At 38.2% G+C, this 17,676-nt stretch overlaps 2 protein-coding genes across 4 annotated transcripts in view; one reads left to right on the forward strand and one right to left on the reverse strand.

Moving 5' to 3' along the window:
• The window catches only part of elapor2a (endosome-lysosome associated apoptosis and autophagy regulator family member 2a), a 77,296-nt gene extending 60,171 nt beyond the window's left edge, over positions 1-17,125 (forward strand). The window contains exons 24-27 of the transcript XR_007181584.1: positions 32-89; positions 1,797-1,867; positions 3,291-3,463; positions 15,602-17,125. The gene's annotated coding sequence lies outside the window, so the exon portion shown is untranslated. The remainder of the gene's footprint in view (positions 1-31; positions 90-1,796; positions 1,868-3,290; positions 3,464-15,601) is intronic.
• The window catches only part of grm3 (glutamate receptor, metabotropic 3), a 59,496-nt gene that overhangs the window by 17,467 nt on the left and 24,353 nt on the right, over positions 1-17,676 (reverse strand). Inside the window, exons 2-4 of one of the 3 annotated variants that reach the window (XM_048168394.1) lie at positions 11,585-12,198; positions 7,923-8,796; positions 7,203-7,812 (exon numbers count right to left, since the gene is read on the reverse strand). In XM_048168394.1, coding sequence (XP_048024351.1) covers positions 7,796-7,812; positions 7,923-8,796; positions 11,585-12,043 — 1,350 coding nt within the window. In that variant the 5' untranslated portion in view covers positions 12,044-12,198 and the 3' untranslated portion in view covers positions 7,203-7,795. Of the gene's footprint in view, positions 1-7,202; positions 7,813-7,922; positions 8,797-11,584; positions 12,199-17,676 lie in introns of those variants that run through there. The other 2 variants (XM_048168393.1, XM_048168392.1) reach the window with 2 other exon arrangements.

The following is a 17,676-nucleotide window of genomic DNA, read 5'->3' on the forward strand; positions in this document are numbered from 1 at the left end:
CCCATGGTAACGTTATTTTCTGTTTTGACAGAGACATGGAGAACTGGCAATGTGACATCACCGCTGAGCATGATCCGCTTGACTCTCAGGTACCACAACATGTCAGTCTGGCATCTGAGACATTTCCAAAATTCAAGGTTTAAAAACAACATATCTCTGCTGTGCATACCTATGCAACTGACAGTCGCCATTCAGATACAGCATCTCCGTCAAGGACACACACACATCCGCAGACACACGCACAGCTGAGTTTGACAGTTTGAAGAGCTTCTTCACAGAGAAAGGGAGAGCAGAAAGAAACGATAAAGAGGTGTGTCGTGAGTAGATAGCAGAGGGGGGAGACTACAGTTACATTACTTGACTCGAGTTGCACATTTAAGGATTTATGACTTGCTTGACTAAATAAAGAAAATGACTTGGACCAATGACTCAGGACTCTACTTGGACTTGTAAATGACTCAACAATGATATGACAATAAATTATTTTGCAAAGTGAAAGTCAGAGAACCTTGCAGAAACATGCATAAGGTTGCCAGTCACTAAGGTTCTTTTTCACCCAGAGTACCTGTATGTTTAATCAAATTAAATGTAAGACTTTTTAAATTCTTTTTAAATGCATTTTTGTATTTTTAACTCAACTACATGCATACAGAGTCCAAATGAAAATGTGTTACCCATTAGTAACATTAAACCTCATTGGTTCGTGTGTGTACCTATACATGAGTTGATCAATAATTTCATTTGATTTGAGAGTGAATAGCGACTTAAATATCGCTCTGTTCATTATACAAAGTGATCATATCACTATTTAAAGGGATAGTTCACCCAAAAATGAAAATTCTGTCATCATTTACTCACCCTCAAGTTGTTCCAAACCTGTATAAAAATTTTTGTTTTGCTGAACACAAAGGAAGATATTTGGAAGAATGTTTGTAACCAAGCAGATCTCGCCCGCCATTGACTATCATAGTATTTTTTTCCTACTATGGTAGTTAATGGGGGGCGAGATCTGTAAATCAGAATTTTCTTTTCTTGGAGGGAAATAAGTAATACAAGGCACTTTTTTTTGTACCATAACATTACTTGATTCTTAGCAGGACAGTTTGCACAAGGTGAGCTTCTGTCTTGTCATTTGTGTGTACTGCAGACTCGAGATTTGCTTATGGTTTACCACCTCTATCCACAACTTTTTCCAGCTATATAAATGTACAGCAGTTTGGACACAGTGTTGTCAAATTTTGTATCATTGAGTGCAGAGATGCTATCCATGCTTTCCCACATCGCTGTTTACATGACAATAAATCTTCCATAGAACAGCAAATACACAAGCTCTTCTTTCTGTGGTGCTGTTTCAATGTGTGTGTGTCTCCGTGTTAATGGTGGTTGGATGAGCGATGACTTTGTTTCATAATGTATTATGTTGTGTGTGTGTGTGTGTTAAGAATGTAACCAAGGTGAAAACTTCTATATCTTCTCAGTGTCAATCGCTTTTGCTGTTCCGAAAATACACCATTGCTAAAATGATAATCTATTGTTGTGAGGCATGATAAATATTTACTCCAGATCTGTGAATTTGAAAGGCGGCTAATTAGTTGTAAGTGATCTAGTGGCTGCAGATGGAGGTGATGGTTAAATCTCAGCATTCAGTGTGTGTGTTTGTGTGGCGATGGTGGGCGGACGAGCGATTGTTTTGTTTCATGGTGTGTGGGTTGAAAGTGTCTGAGAAAAGGAAAAACACAAATATCCTATTGTGTGTGTGTGTGTGTGTGTCTCAATAGCTCTTTTCTAAATTTTAGCGAGCTGCCTACCTAGACAGCATTTTGAAGCGTCATAGGAGTTCCCGACATGAAGAAGACTGCTCCAAAAGGTTAGTAGCAGAATGATGCTGCCCTCTAGATACCTGCACCACCATTCAAAAGTTTTTTTTTCTTTTCTTTTCATCTTCATAATCAACTTATTATATTGATCAAAAGTGACATTAAAGACATTTATACTGTTACAAAAGATTTAAATTTGCAATAAAAATGCTGTTCTTTTGAACATTATATTCATCAAAGAATCCTGAAAAAAAGTATCATGGTTTCTACAAAAATATTAAGCAGCACAACGCACAACTGTTTTTTTTTGTTGTTGTTTTTTCATGAGCATCAAATTAGCATATCAGTGGATGCATGCAGTCAGGTTGGATGCAGTCAGGTCAAGGCGGATGGTTTAGGTTTTTTTTTTTTTGGCATCTCCATCTGCTCAGTAGCGCAACTTGACATCTAAAATGTAAACCATCTTAAAAACAGCTCTAAACAAGCTCTTTGTTGTTGCACTGTACACATACTGTACTCTGAATTCTGAAAAGTTTTGTTCTGCAGTGTTTTTTTTTTCTTCATGGGTGTTTTGGTGTGCATAAAATGATGAATTATTTGGACTCTTTATATCATTTGGTTAGTTGGTGTTCTTTTGGAGTCTTCAAGTGTCCTTTTTAGAAAGGCAGCTAAATTTGCATTGAAAAAAACTTGCAGAAAATAAAGTTTTGTGAGAATCACCCTTCAATCTGATAGTTTACTTTACATATAGCAGTTGATGACATAACAAATGTGTTAAACATGATAAATGACGTATGCTTAATTGCACGATAAATGTGCGTTTAATTGTGATTAATCCCACAAAAGGGTGCGATTAATCGCAATTACAATTTTTAATCTATTGACAACCCTATATATATATATATATATATATATATATATATATATATATATATATAGGGCACACACACATTTTTGTGTTAGTGCTTTGTCATTTAAAAAATGGCTTACAGTATTTAAAATAGCTTACAGTAATACTTTTAGCAATAGTGATTTTTTAACTTACCCAGCAGAAAACAGCATATGCCAGGTGTTATGCAGCACTGTTTGTTTCTTGAACTTTTCAATATGTGACACTTACAAAATTGCTATTTTTAAAAAACAAACCAAAAAAAACATTACAAAAAAGTGTACAAGCCCATATAGGCTAAAGCTTCAGTTTGACTGATTACAAACGGTTCACGTGTAGCCACGTAACTGGGAGCGCTATTTCTGGTGCGTACAGTTTCTCCAGAGCTCCAGATATATCACTTATGAGATTAAATTTTGGATACGATGTTACTTTAGAAGGTAGTAGAAAGCAAGGCAAATCATGCGGTTTTGGAATATGAGGGCTAATATCTACAAGTGTGTGTTTGTGCTTAGTGTCTAAATGAGTGTGACTCAATAGAAGCACTGCATCCCTCTATCTTACTTGCTTTCTTTTTCTCTCAGTTGACAGAACACCCCCCTGTAACCCTACTGGATTACCTCACCACTTGATGCCATGTGGCGACCTAATTGCTATAGCAACGGCATGTTGCCACAGTGTGTTAGGGTATTCGAGGAGTCAGGCTCTTGGAGATGTGACAGGCTCCTCGCAGCACAGAAACACTCTGACGCAGAGGGTAAGGTTTTTACACAACACCACTGACAAGAGGAGCTGTCTGTGAATAGCACTTTGTGACATCCAGCTAACCACTTCTAACACTTTTAGCATGCAATAAACCATAAACAGTTCCTGCTGGAGGAACGTTCCAGAAGGTGGTGGAATATTTTTCAGGGTTGTGGAGTAGATGGTACACCTGGTATTAACATGCATCTTTAGGTGATTCGATCACAAATAATCAGATGAGATGTTTGCCAATTACACACTGAGACATTTCACAAAATACAGTCTTTTATATTCCACAGAACAGTGTTTTTTTTAGTATCTTTGTTTAATGAAGTTTTTTATTATTTGTTTTAAATTAATTTTTATTTTTAGAAATTCTAATTAATTCTATTAAAGGTGCCCTACAATTAAAAATTGAATTTATCTTGGCATAGTTAAATAACAAGAGTTCAGTACATGGAAATGACATACAGTGAGTCTCAAACTCCATTGTTTCCTCCTTCTTATATAAATCTCATTTGTTTAAAAGACCTCCGAAGAACTGGTGAATCTCAACATAACACCGTTACGTAACAGTTGGGATCATTAATATGTACGCCCCCAATATTTGCATATGCCAGCTCATGTTCAAGGCATTACACAAGGGCTGGATGTGCACAGCTGAATCATCAGACTAGGTAAGCAAGCAAGGACAACAGTGAAAAATAACAGATGGAGCAATAATAACTGACATGATCCATGATATCATGATATTTTTAGTGATATTTGTAAATTGTCTTTCTAAATGTTTCGTTAGCATGTTGCTAATGTACTGTTAAATGTGGTTAAAGTTACCATCGTTTCTTACTGTATTCACGGAGACAAGACTGTCGTTATTTTCATTTTTTAAACACTTGCAGTCTGTATAATTCATAAACACATCTTCATTCTTTATAAATCTCTCCAACAGTGTGTAATGTTAGCTTTAGCCACGGAGCACAATCAAACTCCTGCAGAATCAAATGTAAACATCCAAATAAATACCATACTTACGCGATTAGACATGCTGCATGACGAACACTTTGTAAAGAACAATTTTGAGGGTTATATTAGCTGTGTGAACAGTGTTTATGCTGTTAAAGGCAAGCGCGAGCTCCGTGGGCGGGGAGCGTGAGCATTTAAAGGGGCCGCAGCCTAAATCGGCTCATATTTAATGATGCCCCAAAATAGGCAGTTAAAAAAATTGATTAAAAAAAATCTAAGGGGTATTTTGAGCTGACACATTCAGGGGACACCTTAGACTTATATTACATCTTTTAAAAAGACGTTCTACGGCACCTTTAAATATTAATTTGTATTCCACAGAAGAAAGTCACAGATTTACAATGACATGAGGGTGAGTAAGTGCATGAACTATCCCTTTAATGAACAGACTCTATTTCAAGCTCCCATATCAATAGGTTTTGGAACAGAGCAAATGATAAAGGAGTGGTTGATTAGGATTTCACTTTTTTTTTCTTTTTTTTTTTTTACTTTATTTAGTGTGTAATGTTGCTGTTTGAGCATAAACAACATCTGCAAAGATACAACGCTCAAAGTTCAGTGCAAAGGCAGATATTTTCTTTCAAAGAATTCGCTGTTTAAAGACTACAACGAGCTTCTTCCCAGGTTAGTGACATCACTAACCCTAAAATGTACATAAACCCTGCCCCCAAAAAACACACAACAAAGGGGGTGAGGCCATGTTGGGCTGCTTTAGAGAAAAGGAAGAGTTTTTGTAGTAGAGTGTCGTTGCCATGCCGTAATTTTACGCCAGACTGCTTCACAAACGAGGGTCAATTCAACTCTAGATTTGCACAAAAGATTAACATGATGGCACATGCTAGTCGATGAGCTGAATTACCTCCACAGGAACTACATAAATTTATCCACTAACCGTTCAGAAACATCCAGATGCATTCTAAAAGTTGTAACTTTCTCTCCATCAGTGTCTGACTCCGGTTTGAACAATGTAAGGCTGAACACGTTACTGACAATCGTCATTTTGGCTGTGTGAGATTTGCCAGCTTTGTTGTTGTTGAGCAACCGAAACGTGAGCTGTTAAAGCTCCGCCCTCTTCTGGAAAGCGGGCGGGGAGCAGCAGCTCATTTGCATTTAAAGGGACACACACAAAAATTGTGTGTTTTTGCTCACACCCAAATAGGAGCAAATTTGACAAGCTATAATAAATGATCTGTGGGGTATTTTGAGCTGAAACTTCACAGACACATTCTGGAGACATCAGAGACTTATATTACATCTATATTATAGGTCTCCTTTAATATCAAATGTAAATGGGCTGCCACTGGTCATACAAAATAGTAAAAGCATCCTAGTTCTGAAACCCAACCAAACCAATGACAAACGGAATCGGGGCTGCACCAAAAGCTAGTGTGAGAGCTAGAGAAGGGCTAGCTGTGTGAACTTTGCGAGTCAGAATGCTGGAAAGCACAGAGGGACTTAATTCTTCACCATAGGGAGGAGAATATGAACTGTAAATCCTTTTGGGCTTCTCTTCTCATCTCTTCCATCTTCTATCCATCCATCCATACCAACATCCTTCTTTTGATTCCAAGCACATCTACAATCATTCTCACTCCACAAGCTCCTCCATTCTGTCTTTTCTGTCTCTCTCTCTTTCTCTCTACCTCCATCTCCTCTGTCTGCATGATGATGATGATGATGACGTTTTTTCCTCCTTTTCTCCTGCATGGCTTGCCTCCTGCCTCCCTCTCAATCGCCCCAGACAGCAAACCCCACACGTCTTTGATTCTGCGCTTGAAAAATGAAGATGGTGAACTTCAAAGAGAATGTTCTTCTGCTGATGCGTACCAGCCCACTCAACCTCTCTCCCGTCATTTTATCTGCCTGATCTTTCTCTCTCTCTCACTCACTTTTTCCATCTGTCTTTGTGTATTTCTCTCTGTTCTGTGCGTGAAACTAGCGCTACCTCCCTCTCTAGCTCTGCCTTTCATACATACACATGCACACATATGTACTGTACTTACAAAAAGTATTGTGGCGGTATAGAGATAGTATTGGATGGTAATACCATAGTAGTTTGATATACCATGTAGGTTGTGTGGCACTATTTTTGATGTAGAATTTTTTATTTTTTATTTTTTGCTAATTTCAGCATCCGACAATAAAGTGCTGCTATTAAGGCTGTTCAGTCAGTTTGATTTAAGCAAAAATTAATGTGTTGATGTGAGAGGTTTATATATATACACTGCCCTCCAAAAGTTTGGAAATACCCCAACGATATCAGCATAAATCCTTATCTTTTTTTTGGTGCAAATACATTAAAGCAACTTGACATTATCATTGAAGACTAGCAATAATAATTGTCATTTTGATTACATAATAATGGCAATATATACATGTCAAAGTCAGATATGCCCCTTTGCCAGCTGTGATGCCTGGTTACTGGTTTAAATTTGGCCCAGGTTTGTAAAAGATTTTTGGGTCAGCACACCTTAATAGCTTCAACAATTGATTGCCAATTAAGTTTAGAATACAATGAACTAATTAGAGCCCAGTTTAGGTCAGATAGCTAAATGTAAGTTTTTTTCTATGTATAAACTGTTTATATAATAAATTATGTTTTCATAGTTTGTGTTGTCCCTTATCAGTGCAAAATTATCACAAATTAAAAAGGATTCATGCCAATATTGTCCAAAACCCCACTTTTCTAGGACTTCTGGAGGGCAGTGTATATATATATACATACACAAATGAAGGCTTGGTGAGAATCTTTCTTTTCTCACATTATGATATTTCAACTCAGATTAATATTTAATGTCCATTTATTTATTTATTTGGTAAGTAGTCATGTAATCAACAAAATTATGCATGGTCTGCTGGTAATTATTGCAAAATAACCCCCTTCATGATGATATAAGACCACTCTGACCACTCTGTCCTGATTACCCTATCGAGGTTTATTTTGCATTTCTACATTATCCCCTATGTATTTGTTATGCACGTCTTACGTATAATGTAATTGTGTTGTTGTTCCTATCTTCTCTGTTTGGCGTAGTCAAATTCTCTGCATCTTTTCCTCCCCAAACTTCTAGCTATCGTTTGCTCTTGCTCTCTGTGAGTTTATCTTTAAATGTGTTTGTGCATAGCTACAGATAAGTGTGGCTTAATCCCATCTACTTGCCACGCCAACCTGAGCATGCTGAGCACTTTTACATAGTTTATTTTTACCTGCCTCTCTCTCCTTCAGCTGTCAGTCAAAGCCGAGCTCTCAGCGACGCTGACAGAAGACGCTTGACTCCTGCCTCATTCTCCAAGTCGCAATCAAGACACACAGTGTCTCTAATTACAGAGCCTGTAAACCTGTCTTTTCAGAACCACAGTGTGACACAGATACGCGGCAAATGCCGTAAACTCTTACAGTACTAGTCAGAGAGAAACCGCTAGAAGAAAAACAAAGCGAAGCAGGTTACCTCTAAAGTTGACGTGAAGCAGAAAGTCCCGGTAGAGTTTCCTGCCATCAATACTGCGCATGGCATCGCACAAGCGTGTGGTGTTGGCACAAAGAGTGCGTTGCATTCGGTGCAAGGCGTGCGCCATGGCATACACGGCATTTACGACAAACATAATCTTTGATTCTGGCTCAAAATTTGAGCTGTCCACAGCCAATTCTGGGTCACAAGGTGGCTTTGGGGTTCCCGCCCCTGCTGCCGAAGGCCCGCCCAATGAACACTGAAACTTTTGCTCCCAGAAGTCTTTGAACCATGGGTTGCGATGATTATTAAAGGGCGTGAGGCTCTGGAAGTAGCGGTTGAACTCTGGTAAAGGATTAGCTGCTAGCTCCAGCGTGATCGCCCCGTCTGCCGAGAATTCGTTCCCTTTGACGATGCTCTCTTGCGCCCCCCAGCCGTCACTTGCTACCCAGAGGAACGATGCATTGAGGCGTGCGGCGGCCGCGATGAGTTCTCGAGCATCGTCGCTACGCAAAAAAAGCACGGCTACACGGGCTGTGGGCTTCTGTAGAAGCTGACGGACCACCGCCTCGTACGAAGACCGTTTCGCACTTGATCGCCCCACTTTTTCCGAAGTAGCGATGCAGATGTTTCTCAAACGGGCTTGCTGTTCAAAGGCTTCGATTCCTGTCTCTCCGTAGTCACCTTCGGAGGCAACAGTGGAAACGTAGGTCCAGTTGAAGGCACGCAGGATCTCCGCCATGGCCTTGGCCTGGTAGGAGTCTGGAGGGACGGTGCGTGCGAAGTAGTCGTAGCGGGTTTTGTCGCTGAGTTTGGCACTGGTACTGGCGTAGCTGATCTGAGGGATCTGAAATAGCCGCAGCAGGTTGGCCACCTGGGAGGAACACACACACAAACATATACAGTATTGCATTACAAACCCTTTCGATCAATAAGTCAGCAACTTATGAATTAATTATCCAAAGACTATGATACATAAAATATTCTTTTTTTAGTCATTTGATTAGATCAAGCCACATTAGCCCAATTAAGAGGACACAGACAGGCTCAGCAAGGCTGAGCAGCATGGAAATGTTTTTTCAGCTTGGCTCTTCCATATCACACAACTCCACGCTAATTGTGCAGAAATGCAGAGGATAATGTCTTCTTTGCTGCACAACACTGACATGCACAATTATTTAAATCTTAGCTAGAACAACACTTGTTTTGGGATGCTAACAGATATACTCTACAAATGAACGTAATGAATGTTTGCTAAATGCTCAAAAAAAGAGTTGCTGTCATTTTGTTGATTTTCAGGTGTAAGTAGAAGTTAAAGTGAACATGAAATAAATATTGATTAATAAATCAAGTTTTATGTCAGCATGATCAGTGCATTCATAGCGCATGCTTTTGGTCTTATTTTGAATGTTTTAGCAAACTTGCATTCTGTCGTCTTCAGTCTGGTATGTAACACCCTTTTATTCAATGAGAAAAAGGAAAAAGGGCAGAACCATTTAAAAGTTTGGAGCCTGTAAGATTTTTAAATGTTTTTGAAAGAAGTCTCTAATGCTCATCAAAGCTGCATTTATTAAAAAATAAAGAAATAAGAAAGAAATATTTCTTATTATTATCAATGTTGAAAAAAGTTGTGCTGCTTAATATGTTTTCATGATGCATTTTTCAGGATTCTTTGATAAATAGAAAGTATTCATTTCTGTCATTAAAAAAAAAAAATCTTACTGACCCCAGGCTTTTGAACTTAACATTATGGACATAAAATGGGTTGTGAACAGTAATTTATGTTTGCTTTAACTCTTTCCCCGCCAGCTTTTTTGAGAAAAATCATGTTATTTTTCCCAAAGGTTACAACGTGCTTTTATCACTTGTTTCTGCTTCATTTTTGTCTGTGTTTTGATCCAGAGATGATGTACTCTTTCAGAAGATGCGTATTAGTGCCCTCTAACACATGACAGTGAAAACATGGAAAGCTGGAAACAAACTATCTGAGGATGTAAAGAAAAAGCAGTCTAAACTTTGTTTACTGAGAGGAGTCCCCCAAAAAAGAAAAAAAATTACCCTTTTTTTTTTTTTTTTTTTCAGTTCAATGGAAAGTAACCTTACTTTATCCTTTTTAACTCTGAGATTATGTAACTTAAAAGAATATGGAGGAATAAGGGACAGAAGTGTATACAGAATCTCAAGAGAGAGTTTGCCAGAGGGAGGGAGGCAGGATTGCCAAACAACAGGCAGTGTCGTGAGAGAAAAACAATGCCCAGTCGTTGGGGATGAAAGGAGAGCAATGGATAACAATGGTTATCTAAAGAGAGACCACTGTGAGGTCACAATTCTCCTAGCTCTTTGTCAGAAACAGAGCAATATCGCTAGATAAAACTGCAGAGTAACGGGGGAAAGGATTGACAGAGAACAAGAAAAAGACAGAGAGAGGGAAAAGAAAGGAGGGTTAGACAGATTACGGATTTTGGAACTGATAGAGGAAGTCAGCTTTTGCTGAGCCACAAATGGGGAGAGGGTTATGCAAAATTATGCAAATTCCAATGGCTCTGTCACCAGTGATACTAGAAAGCAACAACGCACAACACACACAATAGCATAGCCGCAGTGCTAATCCGTGCACGTACATGAGGAAAGGAAAGAGCAAACTGGATTTACAGGGGCGAAGAATGGAAATGGGGGTGGTGCAGAGTTTTATTTGAGGGCGGCCCTCTAAATAATGAATTGGGTTCTTCATAGTTGGTCGGGAAAAGAGCTGTGGTGTTGTTCAGAAGTGGGCTTCTGGAGGGTAAAGAGCAGATTTGTGATTCATAAAGCCGAACCTGCAAATAATTCAGTAAAAGTAATGAATTCAAACTGTACACAAATAAAAGAGGTTTAGCTGTGCTCAAAAAATTAATTTGAAAGGGAGGTTATGCTACAAAGTAGGGCTGTCACGATATTAGATTTTTCACACCACAGTTATTGTGGCCAAAACATTTCACAATATCGATATATCGCGATATTTATAGAATCCTTTGGGGGGTTTCAGGGTTGCTGCACATTTTTTAAAGTCAAATTTAAGGCTTTTTAAGACCTGAAGAAATAAAAATTAATACTAGCCTATACATTATGGCTGTTACCAATCAAATTAAATCATTATCAGCAAAATCCAAAATCCATCTAAAAAAAACCCACACAGTAAAAAAATTGCTGCCTTAATTTTTTTTTAAGTACAATCAACTTGGCTGTATAAGTAATTTCAACTTAAATTACATTAAACTGACTTAAAAAAAAATGGGTTGAATCTTATATTATTGCTTATTTTGATGAGTCAAAGTAATGTAAAAACATGCAGTTGCAGTTGTCATGACTTATTGATTGCATAGTTTTTCTTATTAATCGCAACATTTGTTATTATGATTTATTGACCGCATCACAATTTCTGCATTACAGTGTAAAAATTGTACAATTGTTTAGGTCTTATGTAGAAATATAGTGTAGTATTATTTTTAATACTGTGATAAAATAGGCTGATGCATGTGGTCTGATAAGCATGTGCAAATACATTCCAACCAATTAATTTTTGGTTTAGTTAAATTTAGCAAGGCTTTTCTCATTAACTCAGTTATTTCAAACTTTTTGTGTATTGTTCATAACCATTTTAGCTCAAATTGACTGTATCAAACCTGTATGGAGACGCTGCTAAAAGATCCCCCAATGACACCAGTTATGGCCAGTGGACTGTCTTCCTGAAGTGCGTAGGAACCATCGGGACAGATGAACTCTGTATCATCCACTTTTGTAAGCGAGGCCCTGACGAACTCCAGAGCCTGTTCCAGAGCATAGGTGTCCCTCGAGCATGTGTCCAAGATGTGGACGCCCAAAGCCACGCCCGGTAGCAGACCTACATCCTGGTTGATCTGATCTATGGCGAAGAGCATTGCCTCAAGCCGCTGGATGCCACGGTCTTCGTTGATCCGGCCACATTCATCCATGCCGATGCCCTTCTCATGGATGGGGAAGAGGCCTCCCAGAACCAGGTCCCCATCGATCTTAATTTCTCTGCGGGGAGAGTCTCCGCTGGAAAGCAAGATCTCGGCACCCAGCATCACCAGGAGCAGAGCACGGATCGCGAACCACATCATTTAAGGGAAGAAGATTGAGGAGGTGTAACGGTCAGGTGGGGAGATAGAGGGTGAAAGGTGGGCGTCAAGGAACTGACAGAGGCATGAAGGGGCAGTAGGGAGCTCAGTCTGGTTACTCATGGAGATCCACAGCACTGGGTTCAGCCTTTGACCTGCTGACAAACAGAAAGAGAGAAGGAGACACTATAAGGCAAAGAGAAAGCATTGAAATATAAATGTGAGATCATAATTGTCAATGTGGCTGCAGTAGGACATCTCTTCTTTCAGTTAAAATGCTCTATTTTGATAGTTTGTTTACTATAGTAAGGACATAAACTGGGCCAGACAGAGAAATACTGGTCGTTTTTAGCCTAATTTGTTTTGGAGATTTCAGTCTTTCCCCATTTAAATTGTTATTTATTAATTTGGATTTTTGGATGGTTTTCCCCACAAAAATTAGACAAAAATCATACAACCAAATAAGGTGAATTTTGAAAGTTGCTAACAAGTTGCTGTAGAACTGCAGTGGTTGTCCAATTCGTCAAGCATTTAGTTATTTTTTAATAAACATGATTCAAGATTCAAAGATTCAAAAACTTTATTGTCTATCAACCAGTGATAGAAAATTGTTTTAGGTAAAAGGCTCACATATACATAGTACAAATCATACACAACAAACAAGTACATGTTTGGGGAATAACTGTGTGCATACTGTAGAACAAAATGTCCAAGCATTTTCTAGTTATGTTTACCAAAGACCATATTTTACTCATAAATCTGACAGCTGAAAACCCATCTCTTTCGTGAGCACTTAACCTCATCTTAAAAAAAAAACAAAACAAAAAAAACTTCTTACTCCTATCCTTTCACTTCCTCTAATCCCTCTCTATTGTATCTTAGGATAATCTGAGCACTGCCTATAACTTGTATTATGAGCACTTCTTGTCTATTTGCCTCGTCATGACGACTCGCTTGTTGTATTCCTCACTTGTAAGTCGCTTTGGATAAAAGCGTCTGCCAAATGAATAAATTTAATGTAAATGTAAATGTAAATCTAAAAATGCCATAATAAACCCCATAGGAAAATCCACAAGGAACCCTTGGTTCAAAAATTTGGACTGCCACCTGAACAGCTTTACCTGTATAGAAAATATCTACCTGAGACTCAGACTTTAATAGTAGACATTTTAGGGTTGTGCTGCGCTTTGCAGTGTCAGTTAGTTCTGTTCTTAGAGTTGAAAGAAGATTGTCTGCTAAACCAACCTGCCAAATTTACAACAGGCGCACTCACACGAACAAATCTCAACAAATTCACCCAATGCCAACTCCTCCGCGCCTTCCGTACACTTATGAACAGATTTGTCAAAACAGATTCTCAAGGATGGAAAACACATGAGAAACATAAATTAATCAGCACAGAAGCTGCAGACAGAAGATGCAACTGTTGAGCTGATTGAAGTAAACAAAAACATTGTGTCCGCTGATAGTGCTGTTTATTTTTTAATGATTTAAACCATGGATTAACTAAAGGAATTATGATACTCAGGTAATGATATTAACATATTCAAAACATTTTTTAAAATAGATTTCCAAATTGCACCCAAAACATATAGTTGCTTCATTAAAATGACTGAAAGCAAAACAATTTTTGTACATTACATTTAAAGGATTAGTTCACTTTCAAATGAAAATGTCCCCAAGCTTTACTCACCCTCAAGCCATCCTAGGTGTAAAACTCTTGCAGTTCACAAAGCTTACGCTTCGTCCTACACCTTCCCTATTCAACTTATGAAAAAAAAAGTGTAACTGACGTGACACCAGTTTACACTTTCTTCGTAACTTGAATACAGAAGGCGGTCTGGCAAAAGCTAGATATTTTACTTCGTAACTTGTTAAATATGGATTTTTTTTTTACACAAACGCATTGGCCAACATTCTTTAAAGGGGTGATGAACTGAGAAATCAAATTTTCCTTGAGCTTTTGATATATAAGAGGTCATCATACTTCAAGAATATCCTGTAAGTTTTAGAGCTGAAATCTTCCTTGTTAGTCCATTAAAAGCTTTAATTGACACCAGACCCAGAAAACGACATGATTTTCAAAGTGGGGATCTATGACGTCAAAGGGCAGCAAGCACCGCCTCCGCAGAAGAAGATCAACGCCTACTTCATCACTGCCTGTTTAGCCCCGCCCACCGATTTGCGCATGACATGCAATAGAATAGGCAGCCTAAGTAACATAGGCCTACGTGGTGATAAACCAGATCAAGCTACCAAGCAATAAACATGCCGTTGAGGATTATAAAATATTGTGCAGTGCCTGGACTCCACAGTAATGCAACAACATGAAAGTAACTGTGTTAATTACAATGCCTGATCTGAAATGATTCATGTACAGTCAGATGTTCTTTGTCTGTGTGTCAGTAAATCAAACCCGTGACTAAGCGTCAACTTGCGTTGTTTCTCTTAGTAGGATGAAAATAATCTGTTATTTAATGGTGATTAAATTATATAATGAAAGCGATCAAAGAAAGCTCCCTTTGCAATCGTTGGAGCAGCGCGCACTGATGCTGTCAATCCAACAGCGCGAGTCAGTGACTGACGCGCAAAACTCCCGTTTTATTCAACGAATCTTTTAGATATAACACTTTTCACGATTAGTTAACCTTGAGAGCTGTAATAGTAAAAACGTGCTAAAAGAGAGAGTAATACTAAGTTATTTCATATGCAAATATGTCAGCCAATCACAGAAGTGGGCGTTTGCACTGAAGTCTCACAGCAGACACGCCCCTTAAAACAAAGCGTTCAAACCAGAGGGCTAAAATCAGGGTAGGAAAAATGCCTTTTATTTATAAATTATGACAGTTTTGGATGTAAAAAGCATACTAACATAAGTGCACCCCAGGAAACATTATAAAACAATAAAACACCGCAGTTTATGACCTCTTTAAAATATCTTCTTTTGTTTGGAACAACGTGAGGGTGAGTAAATGATGACAAAATTTAATTTTTGGGTGAACTATCCCTTTAAGTTAGCGCAGATAGTGCTAGTGATAGTATTTGTGAGTTGTTAGTGAATAAGAAGGTTTTTGCACTGAAATGAACCAAAAGTGCCAGAGAAAATCATGTTTGGGTAAGAAACTGTTGTAATGCCAAACCCATTATGTCCTGTTATGTAGTGTTTCTTCTCTTCCCTTTTCCTATTTATATATATGAAGACTTCAGATGCAAAAGCCTCTAAGTGCCATCTTAAATTTTCTTATAAAATGAGCATTTATATATATATATATATATATATATATATATATATATATATATATATATATATACTAATTAAATCCTGAACCTACAACTTTTAGAAAATGCTACAAATTTAGCTGTCCAATAAATAGCTTCTCAGAGAGCTGAGCGAAAAGCACTAATTGTCAAATCTGATGCCGGGTATGTGCGTCTCTCCATTTGAAGTAAAGTTCTGAAACTGTGGAAAAGGCAGCCTTGATATCTAAGCCTGGTTTTTGATCTTAGGGCTTGGGAAAAAAAACTCCCTAATCTGATTTCCTCTTCCACTTTTCCTTGCAGAAGGGTGGGCGAGCACAGGCGGCGGCGGCTGCGATGGGGGGCGGATTTATGAGGTGTGTGAGATGGCTTGCTGGGTTTCCACGGCTCTGGCAGCTACACAAAGGCTCACAGCCTGGCCAGGAGATGGCTCAAAGGCTGGATAACACTCTACTGCAGTGATGCTATCTCCACCGTGCAATGCAACACAAAGCACAACACGCAGGCCTCTGGCAGCATCACACTAACGGCAGCTTTCCTCATTATCTTCTTCCACCGTGATTCAGTCTGCCAGCCAAACAGCAACAATGGTGCTCTCACTGGGCAAAAGCTACGCGGCCGCCACCGGTTTAAAGCGTCTCCACTTGCTTGAGTTCTTCCTCTCTCTCCTGAGAGGTCAGTGGGAGATCTGGAGGGCCGGAGGAGAGGGGAGGGAGAGTGCTTTCTGCTTTGATGACAGACTCTTGGACTCTTCAGAAGTGGACTGGTGTTGTTTTAGCACACTGAGTCTCTGTGGCCACACCGGGTGAGAGGAAATTCAGGGCCGCTTCCCCCCTCACACTCTGACGCCGAGCATAACTGAGTGAGAATGCGAGGAGAATGTGTGAGCGGCCCTGTCAGACATCATCCACAAGTTGAAATGTGGCGAACGGCATGTACTGAGGTATCAAGCAGGGTTGCTCTATCTATCTATCTATCTATCTATCTATCTATCTATCTATCTATCTATCTATCTATCTATCTATCTATCTATCTATCTATCTATCTATCTATCTATCTATCTATCTGTCTATCTATCTATCTATCGTTCTATCGTTCTATCGTTCTATCTATCTATCGTTCTATCTATCTATCGTTCTATCTATCGTTCTATCTTTAGTTCCATCCATCCAACTCTTAAAGGTTTTAAACTACATTTCAAGTTTCTCAAACTTTTCTAGTTAAAAATTACATATGAATTTCTTTGCCTTTTAATTGAACTTTCTTACATTCATTAAGAATTGTCATTTAAAAGTCATTCTCAGTTCAATTCTGTATGGTGAATGAGAAAATAAGGAGGTCTCTTTCTATGTTTGTGATAATTACATATTTAAAATTAAATTAAGAAAACGTTGAAGAAATATTAGAGACAAAATGTTTAAAATTCAAATGGAACAAAGATGCTTGAAGTTATGCACTTCATCAGTGCACATTATTTCAAAGAAAAACATCAAAATGTAATAACTTTCCCTGCCTCTGAAAAGACTTTCCTTTTTGTTTGACGTCACTCTTTTTTCAGCCTTTTTCCTTCTGACCACCTGTCATATAGAGAGCAGTTTTCATGTTCCAATCAATTCCCGACGGATAAAAGTTATTTTCTTGTTGAATATCCTGCTTCTCTCAGAAATGAGGTATGGGTTGGAAACTTTGTTTTGTGATGATTTTTAAACAGGACACATATATTGTTCAAAATAAGAGCACAGAAATGTAACCATGATTATATATTTCTCTGTAAACATGTCTGTCTTAAATCAGTGGAAATATAATAACCAGTTGTATGTTCATGTACACAAAGGGAGCCCCTGTGCATAATTTGTGCCAATTAATTATTTACATTCTCTGCTAAGTTGGAATCTAATTTTAAGAACAGGTGTTGGCATGTGAAAAAAGTTCTCAGACTGGGCTAATTAATTGCATTTCATAACCATCGGAATTGTAGAGAGATAAATGCTTTAAAACTTAGAGTCTTGCTCATTAAAAAAAACTAATTAAATAGCATTTTATTTATATAATATGAAACTATATAGTGTATATAGTGAAAACCATACTTGAGTAAAAGTACTGATACCTTACATAGAAAATGACTCCACTACAAGTTACAAGTAACCAATTCCAATACGACTTGAGTAAAAGTCTTAAAGTATCTGATTTTAACAGCACTTAAGTATTTTACTCATGTTGAATGTAGGCTCAGAGATGCACTAGTCCTGAGAGACATGCCAGTGAAAATAAGAAACAATTGATTTGTAAGATGAGAAATCAAGTTTATTTTCTAAAATCAAAATAAAACTGAACACCTCAATATTACAATGAATCAAGGTCGACACAACCTTTTAAAC

Source organism: Megalobrama amblycephala, linkage group LG19 (assembly GCF_018812025.1).
Source record: "Megalobrama amblycephala isolate DHTTF-2021 linkage group LG19, ASM1881202v1, whole genome shotgun sequence".
In the NCBI taxonomy this organism is placed as follows: Eukaryota; Metazoa; Chordata; class Actinopteri; order Cypriniformes; family Xenocyprididae; genus Megalobrama; species Megalobrama amblycephala.